This window comes from Choloepus didactylus, chromosome 9 (assembly GCF_015220235.1).
Source record: "Choloepus didactylus isolate mChoDid1 chromosome 9, mChoDid1.pri, whole genome shotgun sequence".
NCBI lineage: Eukaryota > Metazoa > Chordata > Mammalia > Pilosa > Megalonychidae > Choloepus > Choloepus didactylus.
The window spans coordinates 110,699,166-110,719,014 of NC_051315.1; the positions used below are offsets into that span (position 1 = coordinate 110,699,166).

The 19,849-nt window shown below is 51.2% G+C and overlaps 1 protein-coding gene and 1 long non-coding RNA gene across 11 annotated transcripts in view; one reads left to right on the top strand and one right to left on the bottom strand.

Annotated features, from left to right (window-relative positions):
* The window catches only part of TNS1 (tensin 1), a 225,854-nt gene that overhangs the window by 49,915 nt on the left and 156,090 nt on the right, over window positions 1-19,849 (bottom strand). The window contains exons 1-2 of one of the 10 annotated variants that reach the window (XM_037848565.1): window positions 7,357-7,360; window positions 5,419-5,424 (exon numbers count right to left, since the gene is read on the bottom strand). The exons of the other annotated variants lie outside the window; for them this stretch is intronic. Of the exons in view, the coding sequence (XP_037704493.1) occupies window positions 5,419-5,422 (4 nt within the window). The 5' untranslated portion in view covers window positions 5,423-5,424; window positions 7,357-7,360. Of the gene's footprint in view, window positions 1-5,418; window positions 5,425-7,356; window positions 7,361-19,849 lie in introns of those variants that run through there. 10 annotated transcript variants of the gene reach the window in all.
* LOC119543654 lies at window positions 5,487-9,744 on the top strand. The gene is made up of 3 exons (XR_005218678.1): window positions 5,487-5,732; window positions 6,813-6,864; window positions 9,586-9,744. It is a non-coding gene; the product is annotated as an uncharacterized LOC119543654 (long non-coding RNA).

Sequence of the window (19,849 nt, forward strand, 5' to 3'; positions counted from 1 at the left end):
TTAATGGGAATCTGAACGGTTCTCTCTCCTCATTGTGACTGCAAAGCCACTGGCCCTGGAGAAAGCAGGCCCACTGCTAGCCTCAGCCCCATGCTGCAGCCTGCCCCACAAGATGCCCAGAGTACCCCTCCCAGGCCAGTGACCTCCTTGACCCCCTGCACCCACCAGTCCCCCAGGTCTGCGCTCACGTGCTCAGGGAAGTGGGAGACAGCGAAGCAAAGGGTGGAGAGGCAAATGGCCTCCCCATTTATACTTTGACACAGAAACCAATGAGAACTACTGGATGCAAAACCTGAATCTGAGAGTCTTCTTTCCTCCTTGGAGAAAGCAGAGCCACTCCGGCATCTCACAGGGGGCCATAAAAACAGACCTTTGGCTATTTGGCAAGAGGGCTAAGAATGCATCCCTCAAGGTGGGGAGGGAGAATGCACATGGATTCCAGACACCTGATGTTTTGGACCGTCCTCTGGCCAGGTCCCATTCTCCATCAGTTTTGCAAACATTAATAGTAAACTTATGCCATCATGTGATTTATCCCCACACAGGCTACAGCATCAGGAACAATAACTGCCAAGCCACTAAGGCTTAGTTAGAAAGTCAAAGAGGTATGAACTCCCTAATTAAATCCTGTTTGCTAAAAGCAAGTGGAAACGTCTCTTGCTGTCCTCGAAGAAGGGACCACTTGCTCCTGCCCCTTGTTCCTGTGCTGTCACTGAGCCGTCTTCCTTCCCATATCAAGGGAAGAAGCTGAGGACCCGCAGGCCTGCCCTGGGCCTGTCCCAAAGCCTGGCTCCTCCCATCAGAGATGAAAGGTAAGTGCCCCCCCCCCCACACACACACAGGTACACACACTCTCGCTCTCCCACTTCACCATCCACCGTCTACCACAGCCACATTAAGAGCCATTTCCTGAGACCACAAGAAGCCGGAACACAATTTCGGTTTCAATCTATTAAAACAGGAAGGGCAAAAGAGAGAGACAAGCAGAATGAGGAGAAGTAAAAATAAAGTGTGGGAGGAGAGGCAAGGTGGGGGGAGATGGCTTTGAGGCTCTTGAGCTAAGGGGCCACCAGATCCATCTCCAAGTCCCAGCAGCCTCCTTGGGAGTAGCTGGTTCAGGTAAAACCATCTTGGATATGAAGAAACTGGACACCTAGCAGGAGGGGCCATGGGATGAAGGGAGAAATCTTCAAGGTGAGGGGCCATGGGGACTGACAGCGGATTAGAAGGATAAACTGCAGCACAAACAAAAGGCACAGGCAGAGTCCCAGGGCCCAAGCCCAGGGCCAGCATGCATCGGAAAAAGGTCCAGCTCCCTGCCCATTTCTCTAGGGCGGTTGAGGAGTCCACAATCTCTTCAACCCACTTGCTTTGTCTGGATATGTCTCCTGGCTCTTCTCAGAGGCTGCTGGAAGCCCCAGACTCCACCCATGACAATGGGCTTGATTGCACCAAGGGGCCTTTATTCCACGGCGGCCGTAATCCAGATGTACGATTTATGCTTTTGGAAAGATCCGAGGAAAATCCCCAGCTGACTTGAATATGGACCTACTCCCTGAGGCTCCCTCCCAGGAAACTGTGGGGAGCTGCATCTGTCTGATACACTTAAAAAAAAAAAAAGAAAAAGAACAAAAGGAACACACATGGGATGCTAAGGATACATGGTTGGCTTTAAGGCGGTTGCTTTCTAATTTCGATGCTGATAAGAATCTCCTCCAGGAGACTGTTAAAAATGTAGACTCCAGGGCCCTATCCCCAGAGATTTTCATTTCTGGGGTGGGGCTGAGCATCAGCTTTTTAACTAGCTCTACAGGAGACCTGGCACCCATAGGTGAAGAACCTCTCGAGGTGCCGACCCAGGGGATGAGCACTTTGGACTCTGAGATCAAAGACCCCCACTTCTCCTATTAAGGTCAAGAGGAGAGATTGCACTTATTCTGATGTCAGGACAGATGGCTCAACCATGAAGCAAGAAAGATCCCAGCCTGGTTGACTGCAAGAGAGGAAAGATTCTCCTTCTTTGGAGATGACTCAAGGAGGAGAAACCCCACCCTGTCCATCCAGCAGGTCTTGTTTTGAAGAGTGAACGATTCATTAAAGTTCTCAGGACAGAGCCCTTCAGGATAAAAAGTCCTCTGGGTCCACATCCAGAAGAACAACAATTCATTAAGTTACATTACTCAGAGCAGTGATGACTGACCAACGTGGAGGGAAATCAATGCAGAGCCAAAAGGAAGAGGCATGGTGCCCACCTGGACATAGGTGTTTGGAGGTTGACAGAGGCACTGGCAGGAAAGGAGGGACTCTGAACTCCTAAAGAGTAGGATTGGGAATGGGAAGGCCAAGTGCATCCAGGGAGGCAGATGAGCTTGTCAAGAACTGAGGCTTGACCAATAGTCAGCTGAGAGAGCAAGTTCCATACATGTGAACCCTTTAGTCACATACTCTACCCCAGCCAGGAGTGAGTGGGCTGGGGCTGGAGCAGGGGCCAGGGCAGAGAGACCCCCAGGGATGTGGTTCTGGAGAGGAGGAAGAGGGGACGTTCCCCATCCACATCACACCTGCAGCCAGACACATCCAGCACTCAGAAGGATGGTGCCCAGGTTAACAGCCAAGTCAGTGCACATCAATCACTTCACCGCTCAGGGCCTGGCCTCTGAGTCTGCTGGGTGAAGACTCGAATGCTTCCTTGCAAGTTTGCTGTGTGCTAGGATTCAGGAGCTAAGTACCTTGAGCTAGGCCTACCACTTCCAGGCCCTCTATGTAGTCTACTCTCTCCATTCTCTGTTTTTCATTTTTCAACAGCTCTCACTGCCCAGAGGGTGAAGCCCAACCCCCTGGCCAGACATGCCAGATCTTTTATCATCTGGCTCCTGCTGCCTTTTGAAGCCTCACCTTCACTGTCTTCAATACCCAAACATGCCCCACTCTATTCTTAACTAAACTATTTATATGCCCTTGGCTATTTTGTGCCTTGGCACATGCTGTTCCCTCAATTGACATGTCCTTCCCCACCCCCACCCCCAACTCTCAACCTCCCTGGCAAACCCCTTCCTCCTCCTTCAGACTCAGTTTGAACTTCTCTGAGAAGCCCTTCTTGACCTAACTCCTTTCTTACAGTCCTCCAGTTTTCTGTACCCCCCTCTAGCATGCTCCTTTTGCCCCTCATAGACGTCTCTATTGTGACACTGATCATACACTGGGCAGTCATTACTGATGTCTGTGTCTGTCTTCCCCACTAAGCTGAGTGCTCCTTGAGAAAGGGCCTTATTTCTCCCTCCCAGGTGGTGCCGTTCACAATGGGGTCTATGTTGGGGTGCCTTTCGAAGTTCAACATGTAACCTCCGTGGCTATGCAGGACAGTCCTAGAGTATGGTTCCTGGCACATGTTAGGTGGTCCATAAATGCTTCTTACATTACATTACATAACCCAGAAAGGTTTATATAGCCCTGTGGGCCACTGAGATACTCCTTCCACTGCCACCCAGAGAAGTGGGAAATCAGAGGTTCAAGGTGGCCCCCAAGCTTCTCCCTAAGGGAAGGGAAAAGAGAGGCTCTGCAGTGGAGTGCAACCAAAATATCATGAGAGTGGGCTATCCCCCGTGATCTGCAGCACAGGATGAGCACAATGGAGGTCTGTAAATTGGCTGAGCCAGACACCACTTCCCCCACCACCACCACCACCAGGCCTCCCCAGCCACATTCCAGTCCGGCAGATATTAATTTTCTCAGGCCAAGGACATGTTGGGGTACCTGATGAGAGCCCTTGACTAATTTCCCAGGAAAGTGCACATGCACACATAATTTTGTACATAATTTCAGGGAGTGGGTGGATACTCCAAAATCCAACTATGGATCTCAAGTTAAGGTGTACCACTGAAAGTTGGGGTGCTGCTTCACCCAGGACCTCTTTGAAGCACAACAGGTTCTATCCAAGAGACAACTGGAGCACACACAGAAAGGAACACCTTGCATCTGGAGGAAGCAGTCAAGTGGCCTAGCCCAGAGCAACCCAATGGGTTTTAACTTGTCTGAGGGAGGTGGGTGTGAAAAGGGAACAGGAAGGGAGATGGGGAGGGAGCAGGCCATGGAGAACCTCAGCCTCCGTGGTCAAGCCTGACCCGGGGTCCTCCTGAAGCACCCTGACATGAGCACCTGAGACCTCCATGTATCCGTCTGGGACACAGCCCTCTCCTGGCCTCTGCCCATACCCCACCTCCCATCCCAAGGCCAACTAGGGACTGGCCCAGCCCTTTGTTAGTCGCAGCTTGAAGAAGGTTTGAAATGGGCTTCCTCAGGGTCTCTGAAGACCAGCAGAACTAGAAGGTGCAGAGCAGTCTACAAACTCCTGAAAGGGAACCACACAGAGGAGAAACACAGCCTCTAAGCTGGTTAAGAAGGCAGGCTACGGGGGCAGCAAGGGGGGTTCAATTAGTGTTGGGAGGAGCCCACTGCTGCAGCACTGACAAGCGTGGGGTCTTGGGGTTCCTGTGAGAAGGAGACAGATCAGTCCAGTTGAGGCAAAATAGACGAAAAACCACCTGTGTTTCTTTCCGTGAATTGCATTCATCAGAGGGAACTCTGCGTTTTCAGGGAGTGAACGGCAGAGAACAAGATCCTTCTCGGGGCTGTTGTCAGTCTCTCCGCAGATGATTCTGTCCTGTGTACAGGAGACCCCACAAACCTGCCTCTAGGGACCCAGGGAGGGCGGGGGTGAATCCCCCACCCCTCTGACATGCACACACATTCTGCTGAGGCCAAGAAAGAAAGAAGGAGAGGCGGGGTCCAATGTCCAAATGAAGCCCAAGTCTGAATTTCAGCCTGTGGGCCTTGAGAAGCCAAAAGATGAATAAAGTTGACCTTGAAATTGAGATGAAAAATAAAGCCCCGTCCATGGGCTGGGGCAGCACAGCTAGGATCTGCGGGGAGGGGAAGGGGCTGAGCCAAGAGGACTTTCCCAAAGCCACAGGGGTTTGGGAGCTGAAGGGCCTCAGGGTTCGGCCACTCCCCTGCCCACCCCTCATTTCACAGGGAGGGCAATGGAGCTTGGCAGGCTCCGGGGACAGCCCAAGGTCACACGGAGACCAAGTGCAAACCAGAAGTACCTTCCTGGCTCAGAGTTCAGTGCTCTCCCCCAATGCTCCTTCAAGGTGAAGATGGCAGTGCGAGCCTTGGGGGGGGGGCGGTGCTCTGGTATAATATGGGGCGCCCGTCAACTGACAATGATGGATGTGTCCCCAAGACCTTGTCAGGAAGGACCCATGGCACTTTCCACAGATACCATCTTACTTGAACTCATACCACCCCCTCCAGAGAGGGGAGTAGGAGCTGCAAACCTGACCTGGTTGTGATCTTTATCTCGTACCCGTGGGACCCGGGGCCTGCCGGGTGAGTGACCTGCTCCGGTCACATGACAGCCCATGCCTGGACGGCCAGCCTCCTGACCCCTGCCTGGCCTTCAGCTCCCACACCGGGTGCTCTAACCCAAGCTGGCAGTCCCATCTCTCCACCGCGGCCCATGCAGGCACCAAATTCCACGGGCACACTCTGGACGGTAAAAATAGCTCCCCAGCCCACAACAACCTAGGACCTTCTCTGCCAGGCCGGGGTGCCCGCCTGGGCACTCAGCGATCCCCTGCCAGGGGGACGGCCGGGCCGCCAAGAGCTCTGCCAAAGTCAGGAGAAAGCCATGAATGGGAGGCCACAGGAGGCGGCGAAGGGACGGTGAGGAGGTGAGGATGCTGGGGGTGGGGGCGGGATGGGGGAGGGTGGGGGCGTGAAGCTCAGGCCACAGAACAGGGGGTTCCTAAATAAATGCCCCCCGGGACCTCTGCCAAAAATTCCCCCTACTCACCCCATACTCATCCAGGATAAACCATGACTCCCAAAAGTTAGACCAACTCAGACACACTGCCCCCACCAGCTCAGCCACCCCTCAGGCCTGACGGCCGGCTCTCTCGCAGGTCCCAGGACGGCAGCTCCGGGAGGGAAACAGCAACCGCAACCCCATCCAGAGGCAGGTGCCCCCCAGCAGCCCAGGGGTGCCCCCCACCACCTGGCCCCAGGTCCGGCAGAGAGCCCCACAAGGACACACAATGAAACAACTGCCCAGCAGGCACTTACCCTCTGGACGGACCAAGAGGAGACAGGGGAGGGAAAGAACTGCTCTGATTTGATCTCTGCTCCTTGTGCCTCAAGTTTCAAATAATTCCTACATGGCTGCAGCTCCCAGCGCAGTCTGCGTCCTACTCCGGCTCCCGTGGACTGTCAGGAGTGGGAGGGGCGAGTGCCTCCTGCCCATGTACACACACACACACACACACACACACACACACACACACACACACACACCACTCCCTCCCTCCTCTCTCCGCTCTCTCTCTCCCCCTCTCGGCTGGCTCTGCCTCACTCTGACTTGTAGGAAACCAGTGGGATAAAACTCTGTCTGTAATTTCAGCCAGCTGGGTCCCCTGGGCTTCACTTATCATCCTGTAGCTATGCAGCTCTTGAATGACATCACAGTGGCTTCCCAAGCCCTCCACTCTGGGAGTGGGGAGAAGTGGCCAGCCCAGCCCCCGGCCCAGCCCCAGGCCTGGCTCAGCCCAGTCCAGTCCCCACTCAGCCCCTGCCGGCTGGAGCCCAGCTCCAGCACCCAGAGGAGAAGGGGGAAGAACGAACCTGGGAGCAAAGTGAGACTGAGCTGGGAACAGACAGGAGGGGCTGCAGGGGCGAGAGAGGGAAGAGAGAGCACGCCTACGAGGGTATTGAGATTTATTTTCCCTGATTTTTCCACATTTTTTTCCCACTCTCAGCAAATGAAAGGCAGAACAGATGACAACAAGTTTCCAGCTGCTGAACAATAAGGTGGAAGTCTTTTTTTCCCCTCTCTCTCATCCCCCTCCCCCGCCAACACCCCCCACACCCCTCAGTCCCCTACTTCCTCACCGCCCCACAGGGCAGAGTCTAGGATCCAGGACATGGCCTTGGATTGGAAAAGGTTAAAAAAAAAAAAAAAAAAAAAAGCCCCAGGAGCCCCTATACTCTCTGCATCTCATTCAGGAAAACTGCCCCAAAGGGAGCCAAGAGGGCCTAAATAGGGTGACTGAGGGCCTCCTGGACAAGCTTTAGGGGTGGACAGGAGCCCCAAAGGCTGTCAGTGCAAAGCTTTGGATTCTAGCCCAGAAATTCTTGACAGATTTTGAGGCCAGAGGCCAGAAGACGTCTGGCCCAGGTATTGATCTCCAGGCCACCTGAGATGCCTCCAATTCACTGGCTATTGGGATTTGGTTTGCTCCCATCTGTGAAAATCATGAATGACAGAAAGAAGAACATTTTCAGGGTGTCAGCAATGTCCACCATCATCCCCAGCCACCAGGTTGGAGGAGTCAGCTCAGCCAAAAAGCACAGGAGCTGCTCTCAAGTTCTCATTACTATCCTGGTGTGCCCTAAAAAGGGCCTTCTGCCCAACTCTCGTTTGCAGGCTGTTTGTGACTTATTTGCATGTCAGTTAAATCTCCCAACCCAAGTGGCTGAGTTGATGGGAGATGGCCTGGTGTTTGCAGGCAGGCCACTGGGGTTCAGTGCCTTGTGTCTCCCTAGGGGGTCAGTTAGCAACCCCAAAGCGCTTATGCAGAAACAGGTTCACCAGGGGCTGCAGTCACCCCACCCTCGTGGGGTTTGCACTGCAGGCCAGGGAGGAAGAGCCAAGCCAGGTACAGGACACCTACTTCTCCCTGTGTGCCCAAGTGCCAGGAAACCAGACACCTCAGCCCTCAGCCCCTCCCCAGTGCCAGCATCACACTCTCTCTGGCTGCTGCTTTCTGAGAGTAAAGGAAGAAAACAAGGGGCAGGTAAAAACAGTACCCAGAACCCTGTGACTTGGCCTCTGCTCCTATCTTAACTTCAGCTTCATCCATGAGATGGGAAGGGCCCCCAGCTCACTGTCACCGACCTTGGAGAATGGGGAGGGGAGGGTCAGGAGAGGAGGTTATTGCCTAAGGCTTCAAACTGGGGGACAGAGGATTTCAAACTTTCCCAGAGCAGGACCGTTCTAAGTCCGTAATTTAGACAAACTATTGCAATTATCTTTCCCCTCTATAGAGCCTTCTAGAAGTAACCAACAAGCCCCAAACTCTTGAAAGGGCTAAGATCACCCGGTCCAACCCATCGTCCTCCTCACCCCCACCCACAACAGTGCCAGCCTAGATTTTATTTACACACAGCTTTCAGGTTTATTTGCACATAAAAATACCACTACATTATTATTCTGTAAATTTTTTAAATAAACTTAATATAATTTAAACTAGTTCCAAGCATCAATACCCACAACACAGATTTGGTGTATAAGCTACATGCTTTCCTAATATGTATCTAAAATACAGCTATAACCATTTCATACATAATTACCAGTCTGGCCAACATACCATACATTAGAAAACAGCATCACACAACAGCCCCTGAGAGCAGCAACCCAACCCAGTGGTTCTCTACTACCATCCACAGACTGGCCACACACTAGAAGCACCTGGGGAGTTTTAACAAACCACTGATGCCCTGGCCTCACCCTAGACCCAGAGAGATAGAATTATCAGGGAAGGGGCCTGGGAATCTGATTGTTAAAAAGCTCCCCAGCTGAGAATGATAGGCAGCCAGGTTTGTACTTTCAGTTTAAGGAACCGTACTATCTCCCCAAATAGCCCATTTCACCTTTGGGTAGTTGTAACTGGTGGATATTAGCTCAACAACAACAACAAAAAAAACCACCCCGGCTCTCTGTCTTTTCCACTAATTGGACTTACGGTGCCTTCTGGGGTGACTCAGAACCAACCAAATCCCTCCCACCTGAGAGCACATCAGATACGGAGTATGACGTGATGTCCTCCCTTTAACAGGCAACACCCCCACATCCCTGAACCCACCATATGCTCTTTGCTTCTCTCCACCATCCGGAGCACTCTCTTCCAGTTACCCTTTATCACTGGAGCAAGAGACCACAAACAACCCACATGGGCTCTCTGACCTGGGAGAAGCACAATAGGCCTATCACCTCCCCCTTTCTGGAAACCATGCTTTTGATAATGCAGCTTAAAGTTATGCTTAGCCCTTTCATTCATGTTACTTCAGCATCTTCCAGGCTCAGAGGTCAAGTAGACACTGGTTTGAATCCAGACACTACCACTACTAGCTGAGCCAATTACTTAATTTCTCTGAGCTTCCTCATCTGTAAAATGGGTATATCAATAGTTCTATCTCAGAGGGTGTTATAAAAAGTGATACGACACACGTAAAGCACTGAGCACAGCACCCAGTAGGCAGAACATGCGCCAAACGAGGCAGCCATGTATACAGACCACAAGCTCGGCGTCATTGGCTTCCCACCCCCCTTCCCTAACCTCTGTGACACTGTCTCACTGAATTCATACTCATCATACCCACCCTTAAAGCTTCAAGACATATACACTGGCCTGTTCATTCTCTGCTCAAAAACCATGTCATCAGATGTCCAGCAAAGCAAAGAGTCCCATGAAATGGCCCAGACTCCAAGGCTGTAATGTTCAACTAACAAATACCAGTTACTGCCAACAGTGTGCCCAAAAATGCCATTGCCACTGCCACTCCTACCTGCAGAGATGGCTTCAACACCAAGGACCACGAGGAGAGAAGGATGGGCGAGACCTCAGCTGCCTTTACAGGAAAGGACTTCCTGGGGATCTGGGGATTTGGGCAGGGGTGGAGGAAGGTGGTAGCAGGTCTGGTTTGAAAAGTTTACCATATTCTCTATTTGGAAAAAAATAAAGACAAAAAACTTTCTTTTCTTCCTTAAAACAATCTGCAGAAAATATCTGGGGCAAAAATCGTTCCTGATGGGAAATGGGTTAAAATAAACTTGAGAGATAAAGGCACTGTTCCTATCTTCAGAGGTAGCTAGATGTCCCCTATCTCCCATCAACTTAAGTGGAAGAGGCTGTGAGGTGCTGAAATACTTTCCCTGGGGGAGCGTGGGGGTCCAGAAACTCTGCAGGCTCTAATGACAAAGGAGACAGCCCTGAGCAGGGTGGTTTCATGAAACAGAGATTAAGAGGCAGGGAGGTGGGATTGGCGACCTCGGGAGCACCCTCAGAAACCCAGCACTCCTTGAGACCTGAGATTTGCCATGTGAGCCCCAGCTGTGGGCAGCCAGCCCGCCAATTCCTGGATTCACGGACTGAGAGATGTCCTGAGTCCATCGGGCCCAACCCACCCACCTCCAAAGTCCTCCATCATACTCAGAGAAGGGAAGAGAGCCTTCCAAACTCAGGCTGATGGTCACACAGGGCTCCGGGTTTCAGAGGAAAGCCCCACCTGCTGCTGGAAGGAACACGGGGAGCCCCAGCACGTGAGGACCACAGACATCTCCATGTCTAGCCGAGCAAAGCAAGTTGGATATAGGAGGGCAATTCTACAGCTAACAAAGACCCCCCAAATGAAGGTCAAACAACTATGCCATCCCCTTTGGGGTATCCTTCTGACCAGCAGACCCACAGCTGGAGGCCAGGTGGGCGAGGGCACCCCCCTCACGGCGAGGGATCTCTCCAGGGAGAGGGGAGCCCAGCCCCCCTCAGCCACCTCCTTCCTCTCAGGTTCAGTCTTTCCTCAGCATGTGTGGTGCACCTTCCAGCCTGGCTCCTCAAGGGACAAAATGGCTGAGCTTTTTGGTTTCCACGCAGCCCAATCCTAGAATAGAAGCAGGAAGCAGAATAGTGTGCAGGGCTGCCTCACACCCCACAGTGGGAAAGGTACGATCAGCAGAGAACAAGGACTGAGGGGACTGGGTGACATGCCCCCCCCCACCCCGAGCACACAAGGAAATGTCTAGAGACATTCTCAGTCATCACAACCAGAGGGAGAGCTACTGGCATCTAGTGGGTAGAGGCCACTAGACGCTGCTAAACATCTTACAACACACAAGGAAGCCCCCAGGACAAAGAATTATCCAGCCCAATATGTCAATAGCGCCAAGGTTGACAGACCCTGAGCTAGAGGCAGGGTGACGGGGCTTGGGGTGTGATCAAAAGGGCTCTGGACCAGGAGTCAGGAGGCATGAGTTTCAATCCTAGTTAGGCCACAAATTGCCATTTGACCTTGGGCAAGGTCATGTCCTTTCCCTGGGCCTCAGTTCCCAGTGATAAAATGACAGTGGAGAACAAGGCTAGTTTTGAACTCTAAAACTTCCTGTTTGAAGGAAAGCCATCAAGAAGGAGACAGGTGTGGCTGAAGAGGTGGGAGGAAACCAGGTCACCCCAAGGTGGGGAAAGAAGGGGGTCTCCCAAGAGGGGCACCTGTCAAAAGTCCAGGGAGACAGGGAAGCAGAGCCCATTGCCTGGGCTGGGCGCAGCGCTGTGCATGTGATGGAAACACACGCTGGCGGGGCCTCCGCAGGACCCCTTCCCCACCTTCCAGCCCGTGGAGAAGGAAGGCAGGGCTGACGTGGGAGCTCAGGCTGTAGGGCAGGGCAGGCTGCAGGCGCCCCCCTCTCCCATGGCCTCAGCCTTCAGGGTCTCCACACTGCCCCTCCCAGGAAGGCAGCAGGGAGGCAAGACTCAGAAGCATGGTCCCTGAGCGCAGGCCAGGAGCCTGTGTGCCAGAAGGATTACTCAGGAAGGGAATTGTCAACTCCCAGGCAGATGTCCAAGGTGGATGGGGGTCAGGGTATACGCGCTCACCTCGCTCCTGCCTCTCCCCATCCTGACTGCCTCCTGGGGTAGGCACGCCATCAGTGGTTCTCATGTGGGGTGCAGGGGGAGAGAGAATGGGGAGAGGAGCCTTGGGACTTGGGAGCAAGGAAAAGTAGACTGGAATGGGGTGGGGAAGTTATTAACTACATGCCTGCACTTAACTTTTCTCTCATTTGCTTCCACAACTGCCTTTCGAGGTAGATACTGTTATGCATATCTTGCTGATAGAGAAACTGAGGCTCAGAGGTTGTCACTTACTTAAGATTACACTGCCAGTCTGACTCTGATGCTCATGGCTGTTCTGCTTGCCAGAGAAGAAAGGGGAACAAGGAAGGAAATGAGCAGAGGAGAGAAGAGAATGACAATAAAATCACATTTGTATATAACCACCTGCCCGAACCCTGAAGCCCAGACTAGTACTGTCCCCATCAACATGGTCCCCTGAGAATCTGCGTATTCATCCTAATGATGTTTCCAGGACTCCAAGCATTTCTGGAAACTCATAGGGAACTGCCTCTAAGCTGGTTTACAAGTCACACAAATGAAACCATCTCTACACTTAACGGCAGTCCTAGTCTCTCAGCATCCACGTGTAACTACCAATTACTGAATTGGCCACACAGTTTATAATTACAGCTCCCATCACTGCTGTGTGTGGGTGTGCACTGGAGGTGTGGGTCTGTGTGGTTCTGTGCATGAGGGAGCAGGTATGCAGAGGGGTCTGTGTGATTTTTGCATGAGTGTGTGTGGGAATGGTGGAGGAACCAGGTGGGTCTCTGCTTCCTTTCTCAAGTGGTCCATCCATGTGGATGACTATAGGAGGGTTCACATGGGTGTCTCTACTGGGGTCTCCTGGGCAATCATGTTCAAGCTCACACACAGGAGCACCTACGCAGCCACTCCCCGAGAACAGGACGTGGGCCAGAAGTGGGAAGTCCCTGCAGGAAGTGACTTCCCCTGGCCCACATGGGCTACACCACCAGGGACACAGGACTGGACAGGAGACAGGAGACAAGAGCCAGGGTGCAAACTCCAGGCCTCTTTCTGCCTTTGGGTCACAGGAGGAGCTCCTGCCTGGTTCTGGAAGGTTCTCAAGTAATGTACAGGCAGAAGGAGGCAGAGAGGGAGAGAGGAAGGAAGGAAAGATCTGAGAAGCTTTGAGCTTTCATATCAAAATCTGATCTCACTGCCCCTGGAGAAGGAGAAGAACAAACATCAAAGAACATTTGCTGCTAACAGTATTTTTTTTTAAGCAATCAAAGCAACCCAAAGCAAAACTCTCAGACAAGCAGCCATGGCATTGACTAGCAGCAAAGACGTAAAGACTGGGTTGGGGGTGAGAGAGGCAGTCGGAAGCTCCTGGCCCCCACCCCCCAGCCCCACCCATCAGCACTCTGGCTGCTTCCCAGAACACAGAAAGCCCCTGCCTCCGGCCTGGATGAATGACTCAGGTGTTGAATGCAACAGGCCCTGGGCCCAGCATCCTGGAGCCAGGAGGCTCGGAGAGCATTCCATCAGGCCTGCCACCTGGGGCAGCACTGCCCATGTGTTTGTGAGAGTCTTCTGGGTGCAAATAATGTTCAAGCAGGGAAAAGGAGAGGCAGGAGAAAAGGGAAGCTGGGGCCAGACTCCTGAGTCCCCTTTGCACACAGAACCTGCCGGGGCCTTGTCAGAACCCTCTAGAAGTTGCCTTGCTCTCCCATGTCCATACACCATGGCCACACAACCCTACCTAGACAGAGATGTGGGGTACAAAATTCCTCCTCGACTTTAAGAAAATCCAGTCCTGCTACCTGTCCCCATTTCTCTGATCCTTCACTGGCAACAGAGTTCTCCTGTATGTCAGGCCTCCAGCCTTCCTGCTGCAGCTAGCCTGCTCCTCCAACTCTGTCTTTATATTCTTAACCAGCCGCTGCACAATAAATAAGCCTAGAGAAAAGTGTTGTCTGACAGCAGCAGCACTACACTGGGAGTCAAGGGGTGTGCCGGTTTGAATGTATTATGTCCCCCAGAAAAAGCCATATTCTTTGATGCAATCTTGTGGGGCAGACAGAATAGTGGGGATTAAGTTGGAATGTTTGAATTAAGTTGTTTGCTTCGAGATGTGCCCCACCCAACTGTAGATGATAACTGATGGGATATTTCCATGGAGGCGTGGCCCCACCCATTCGGGGTGGGCCTTGATCAGTGGAGCCATATAAATGAGCTGGCTCAAGGAGAGGAAATGCAGTGCAGCTATGAGTGATTTTATTTGAAGAGGAGCAAGCTTGCTAGAGAGGAATGTCCTGGGAGAAGCCATTTTGAAACCAGAACTTTGGAGCAGACGCCAGCCACATGCCTTCCCAGCTAACAGAGGTTTTCCGGACGCCATTGGCCATCCTCCAGTGAAGGTACCCGATTACTGATGTGTTACCTTGGACACTTTGTGGCCTTAAGACTGTAACTGTATAGCCAAATAAACCCCCTTTTTATAAAAGCCAATCCATCTCTGGTGTTTTGCATTCCGCAGCATTAGCAAACTAGAATAGATTTTGGTACCGAGAGTGGGGTGCTTTTGCTGCTGAGTTTGCAAATACCAAACATGTTGGAACGGCTTTTTAAATGGATAAGGGGGAATTTCTGGAAGAGTTGTGAGGAGCTTGATAGAAAAGGCCAAAACTGCTTTAAAGAGACTGTTTGTGGAAATATGGACTCTAAAGATACTTCTGATGAGGACTTGAACAGAAATGATGAATGTGTTGTAAACTGGAAGAAAGGCGATCCTTGTTTTAAAGTGGCAGAGAATTTGGCAAAATTGAGTCCTGGTGTCAGATGGAAGGACGAATCTGGAAGCAACAACTTGGAATACTTAGCTGAGGAGATCTCCAGACTACGTGTGGAGGACATATCCTGGCTTCTCCTTGCAGCTTATAGTAAAATGCGAGCAGAGAGAGATAAACTTAGAACTGAACTCTTGGGTTCAAAGAAACCAGAAGTTGATGGCTTGGAAAATTACGGGCTTCCAGTGGGTAGAATCCCAGAAGCTACAGCCCAACCTGAGGACAAGCCAAGATTGGATAAGGAGTTAAGCAGAAAGGATTTGTGGAAACTCCTATTGTCTGATGGCTTTGACCCCTGCATGCTTCATGCAAAGCCAACAGAATTTTTGCGAGATCTTTATAGACGGAGCCATTGCCGGTCTGGACTGGAGGAGACAGACAAGGAAAAAATTAAAGGAAAAATCTCTTCAAAGACAGAGCCATGGAGGTTGAGGTCTGGAGTCAAGAGGTTTAGGGCTGGGAGAGCGGAGCAGCCCACATGCATGGAAAGGGTGAGTTTGCCCTGGAGGTCGAGGGCGGGCTTTCCGCCTCGATGCTCTGGAAGAGTTTTGCCACCTCAGGTCCCAAAGAGGGTGGAGCACATTTCCAGGGAATTGGGGAGAGCCTGGCTGCCACCACACTGTTCTGAAGGGGTTGAGCGTGTGACCCGGAGATGGAAGGGAATCCGGGAGCTGCCCCGATGTTTGAGGAGGGTGGGGCCGAGAAGGTGGTCTCCCCAATGTGTGGGTATGTTGGAGCACTCACCTAAGCGTTTGGAGAGGAAAGGGCTGCCGAAAAGGCCCTTAGGAAGAGTTAGGCTCCCACTCTCTCAAGCCCCAAGGATGCAACGTTGTTCTGTTAATGACTCTCAGACCTTGAAATCTAATGGAGTTTGTCCTGCAGGTTTTAGGAACTGTTTTGGTCCTGTTAACCCTGTTTTCCTTACTCTTTCTCCTTATGGCAATGGAAATGTTTATCCTGTGAATGTCCCTCCTTTGTATATTGGAAGCATATAACTTCTAAGTCCACAGATCCAAAGCTAAAGGAAAAGTATGCCTTAGGACTGACCATGTCGATATTTGATTTTGATGGGATCTTGTACTTAACTATTGTTACTGAAATGATTCAAGTTTCTGTGGTATTGTGGGGTGAATGTATTTTGTATTTGGAAAGAATATGTTTTTCTGGGGTCCAGGGGGTGGAATGTGCCGGTTTGAATGTATTATGTCCCCCAGAAAAAGCCATATTCTTTGATGCAATCTTGTGGGGCAGACAGAATAGTGGGGATTAAGTTGGAATGTTTGAATTAAGTTGTTTGCTTCGAGATGTGCCCCACCCAACTGTAGATGATAACTGATGGGATATTTCCATGGAGGCGTGGCCCCACCCATTCGGGGTGGGCCTTGATCAGTGGAGCCATATAAATGAGCTGGCTCAAGGAGAGGAAATGCAGTGCAGCTATGAGTGATTTTATTTGAAGAGGAGCAAGCTTGCTAGAGAGGAATGTCCTGGGAGAAGCCATTTTGAAACCAGAACTTTGGAGCAGACGCCAGCCACATGCCTTCCCAGCTAACAGAGGTTTTCCGGACGCCATTGGCCATCCTCCAGTGAAGGTACCCGATTACTGATGTGTTACCTTGGACACTTTGTGGCCTTAAGACTGTAACTGTATAGCCAAATAAACCCCCTTTTTATAAAAGCCAATCCATCTCTGGTGTTTTGCATTCCGCAGCATTAGCAAACTAGAATAAGGGGCAAGTGCTCTAAGGGGTGATTTTGGATGAGCCTCAGTTTACCCCTCCACCCAACGGAAGGGTACAACCAGATGATCCCTGATTCCCACCCAGGTTTAGACATTCAAGAATCCAACTCAGAGAAGCTCAGTCAGGCACTGTTTAGACCGCAGAGCCCTTGGACTCTGTGGACACGTTTCTCCTCTCCTGCCTGGGTGGCTCCAGGCTGCAAACTCAGTCCAAGGCTATTTCTGTGGCAGCCACAGAGCCCCGGGGGGCTAGGATAGAAATTGTGACTTACAGGAAGTCTGTAAATACATGCCAGGCTGCAGACGTTCCACGGCCATGCAGGGTAACAGAGGCTGATTTATCTTCATCAGTGAAATGCTGAAACCCAATCCCTGGAGTGAGCTGGCCTGGCAGACGTCGGCAGGCGGCTCCCCACCCAGAGCAGAATTAGCTGGTCCCCAGCCTCCCAGGTCTCACCCCTGGGGCTGGCAATAGGAGGGGGGCAGGAGGGGGAGGTCAGGACAGACAAACTCAGCCAGAACAGCTCCAGGTCCCCCCGGCTGGTCTCTCCCTACCTTGTCACTGGCCTCCGAGGGTCTCCGAAGCCTAGGCACGGTAATGGGCCAAGCCAGGCAGGCAAGCTTTCCATTTTAACTCAGCACCTTAACTCATCCCCAGGACTCTCAAGCTGCGGCTGCTGCGTCCACATGCCTGCTAGCATGGGACCCTTCCAGACGCCTGCCCTTGTCAAGCCACGTGGAGAAACGGTGGGATTCACCATCCACACTCCACCCCTAACTGGAGTGCAAACATTGGCAGCTTACCTAACCTCCCTGTGCCTGATTTCTCATCTGTGAAAGAGGAACCAGAGACTCAGCTCACAGGAGGGTCGTAAGGAGTCAAGGAAATAACAGGCATGTAACAGAATCTCACATAGGAGGGAAGGTAAGAAAAGGGGTGGGTAGGTTTTCTCCCTGGTCCCTATCTAAATCACCACTTGGGAGTGTCAATTAATACAACCCTACAGAGGCCTATCTGACACACTACCAAAATTATACAATGCATATACTCTTCAACCCAGCAATTCTACCTCTAGAAATCTGTCCTACAGGTAGACCTGCACATGTGAAAGTAGTGACTATAGAGATTATTCATCACATTTTTGAAAAGTGCAAAAGAGAAACAACCTAAATATCCATGCTAACTACAGTTAAATAAAATACTAGTTAAATAAAACACAGCACATGTGTACAGGGAACTATTATGCAAAAGAAAGGAAGGAAGGAAGGAAGGAAGGTAGGAAGGAAGGAAGGAAGAAAGAGATAGAACTCTTTATGTGTTACTATGGAAAGATCTCTATGGCATATCATTTGATGAAAAAGCTCAGGGTGAAAGCCAAATCTTTACAAAGGCCACCAGACCCTAAAAATTCTGATTCCCGTTACCTCTGACCTCATCTCCTATTGCAACCTCCACTCTAGCCACCCTGGCCTCCTTGCTATTGCCCAAACATGTCAGGCAGACAGGGCCTTTGCACTGGCTCTTTCTCTGCCTGGAACGTCCCTCCCCCTGATAACAGCCTGGCTCATTCCTTCACCACTCCCATCCTCTACCCCAATGTCCACTCCTCACTTAGGCCCATGCTGACCACTCGTTTTAAAAATTTCGACCCCCACACTCCCAACCACACTTACTCTGCTCTATTTTTCCCAGGGTACTTAATACCTTGCATGCTCTCTCATTTAGTTATTATGTTCATTTTTTAATTGTCTGTCTTCTCCCACTAGAATGTGATTGCCACAGGGACAGGGATCTTTGCTTTGTCACTGTTATATCCTCAGCCCCTAGAATAGCATCTGGTTCATAGTAGGCACTTAATAAATGTTTGTTTGTTGAATGAATAAGTGAATGTGATTGAGGACAGCCCACAGATGGAAAAACATAGATGATTAGTTTTTTTTTTCTTCTTCAATAGAATGGACTCCAGGTTATTCCTCTACTCATGTCCTTCTCACTCTCCCACATTCTGATATGTTTTCTCAAATGTAAAGTACAGCTGTTCCGGAAGGCACCTGTGCCGGTTTGGATGTATTATGGCCCCCCAAACACCATTATCTTTGATGCAATCCTGTAGGAGCAGATTGGTTAATCTTTTTGATTAAGTTGTGACCCTTTGATTGGATGTTTCCATGGAGATATGATCCACCCAACTGCGGGTGATGACTTTGATTGGATAATTTCCATGGGGGTGTGGCCGTGCCCATTCAGCGTAGGCGCTATATAAGCTCAGACAGAAGGAGTGAGCTTGCTGCAGCCAAGAGAGACACTTTGAAGAATGCACAGAAGCTGAGAGAGGAGCTGCAGATGAGAAAGTTTGAAGACAGCCATTGAAAGTAGACTCTTGCTCCAGAGAAGCTAAGAGAGGAAAAATGCCCCAAGAGCAACTGAGAGTGAGTGACATTTTGAAGAGGAGCTGCAGCCTAGAGAGGAACGTCCTGGGAGAAAGCCATTTTCAAACCAGAACTTGGAGCACACACCAGCCACGTGCCTTCCCAGCTAACAGAGGTTTTCCGGACACCACTGGCCATCCTCCAGTGAAGGTACCCGATTGTTGCTGCATTACCTTGGACACTTTACGGCCTTAAGACTGTAACTGTGTAACCAAATAAACCCCCTTTATAAAAGCCAATCCATCTCTGGTGTTTTGCATTCCAGCAGCAGCATTAGCAAACCAGAACAGCACCGTAACCCACAGCCTTGGCACTGTTGACGACTGGTGCCAGGGAGGCAGACCCTATGGAGGTTAAGACCCTAGCAGGACCCTGGAGCTAAGCCCGGCTCTGCCCTCCACGGGCTGTGTGACCCCAGCACATCCCTCCACGCCTGAGCAGAAAGAGCAGCTCACGTGTCGGAATGGAGATTGGCACAGGGATGATGACTGGGAAAGAGAGAGAAACACTGGGTTTGGGCTCATAGATAGAACTCTGGTCTTAGAAATTCCAGCTCTACAACTGAGATGATCGCAAGGGGAACTGACTTACACACGGGGAAGCATTTGTAAAGTACCAGCCAAAGTTGGGAGTGGCATTAGTTTCAGCTATCATTTACCAAGTGCTTACTCCAGACCAGGCACTGAGCTAAGCACTCTCGGAGTTTCTCATGTAATTTAATCCTCACTGCAACCCTATCAAACAGGTCTTATCCTTGTGCCCATCTTACAGGTGAGGACACTGAGGCTCAGAGAGGCCACATGGCTTATCAACAGGAGATGAGAAGCATAGCCGGGGAGTGACCAAGGCAGCCCGAGCCCCACGCCCCCGCCCTCGCCACAGCGGGGCCTCTCCCCTCCCAAGGACACGTTCTAGCCCCTTCTCCGGGCCCTCCATGACACTGGCCTTAACTTCAGTAGGAGCGGCCTCTTCCTGAAGCTATGTGAGCTCAGCGATTTCAGAAGTTCTCTTGCCAGGAGAGGGGAACGGAAAGGAAAGGAAGAGATTATAGGAGATGAATCACCCCCGAGAAGCTGGAGAAGCAGAGGGAGGAGAACCGTGAGAAGAAAAAGGACTGCTCGCTCCCCAGATCCCATGACCACTAA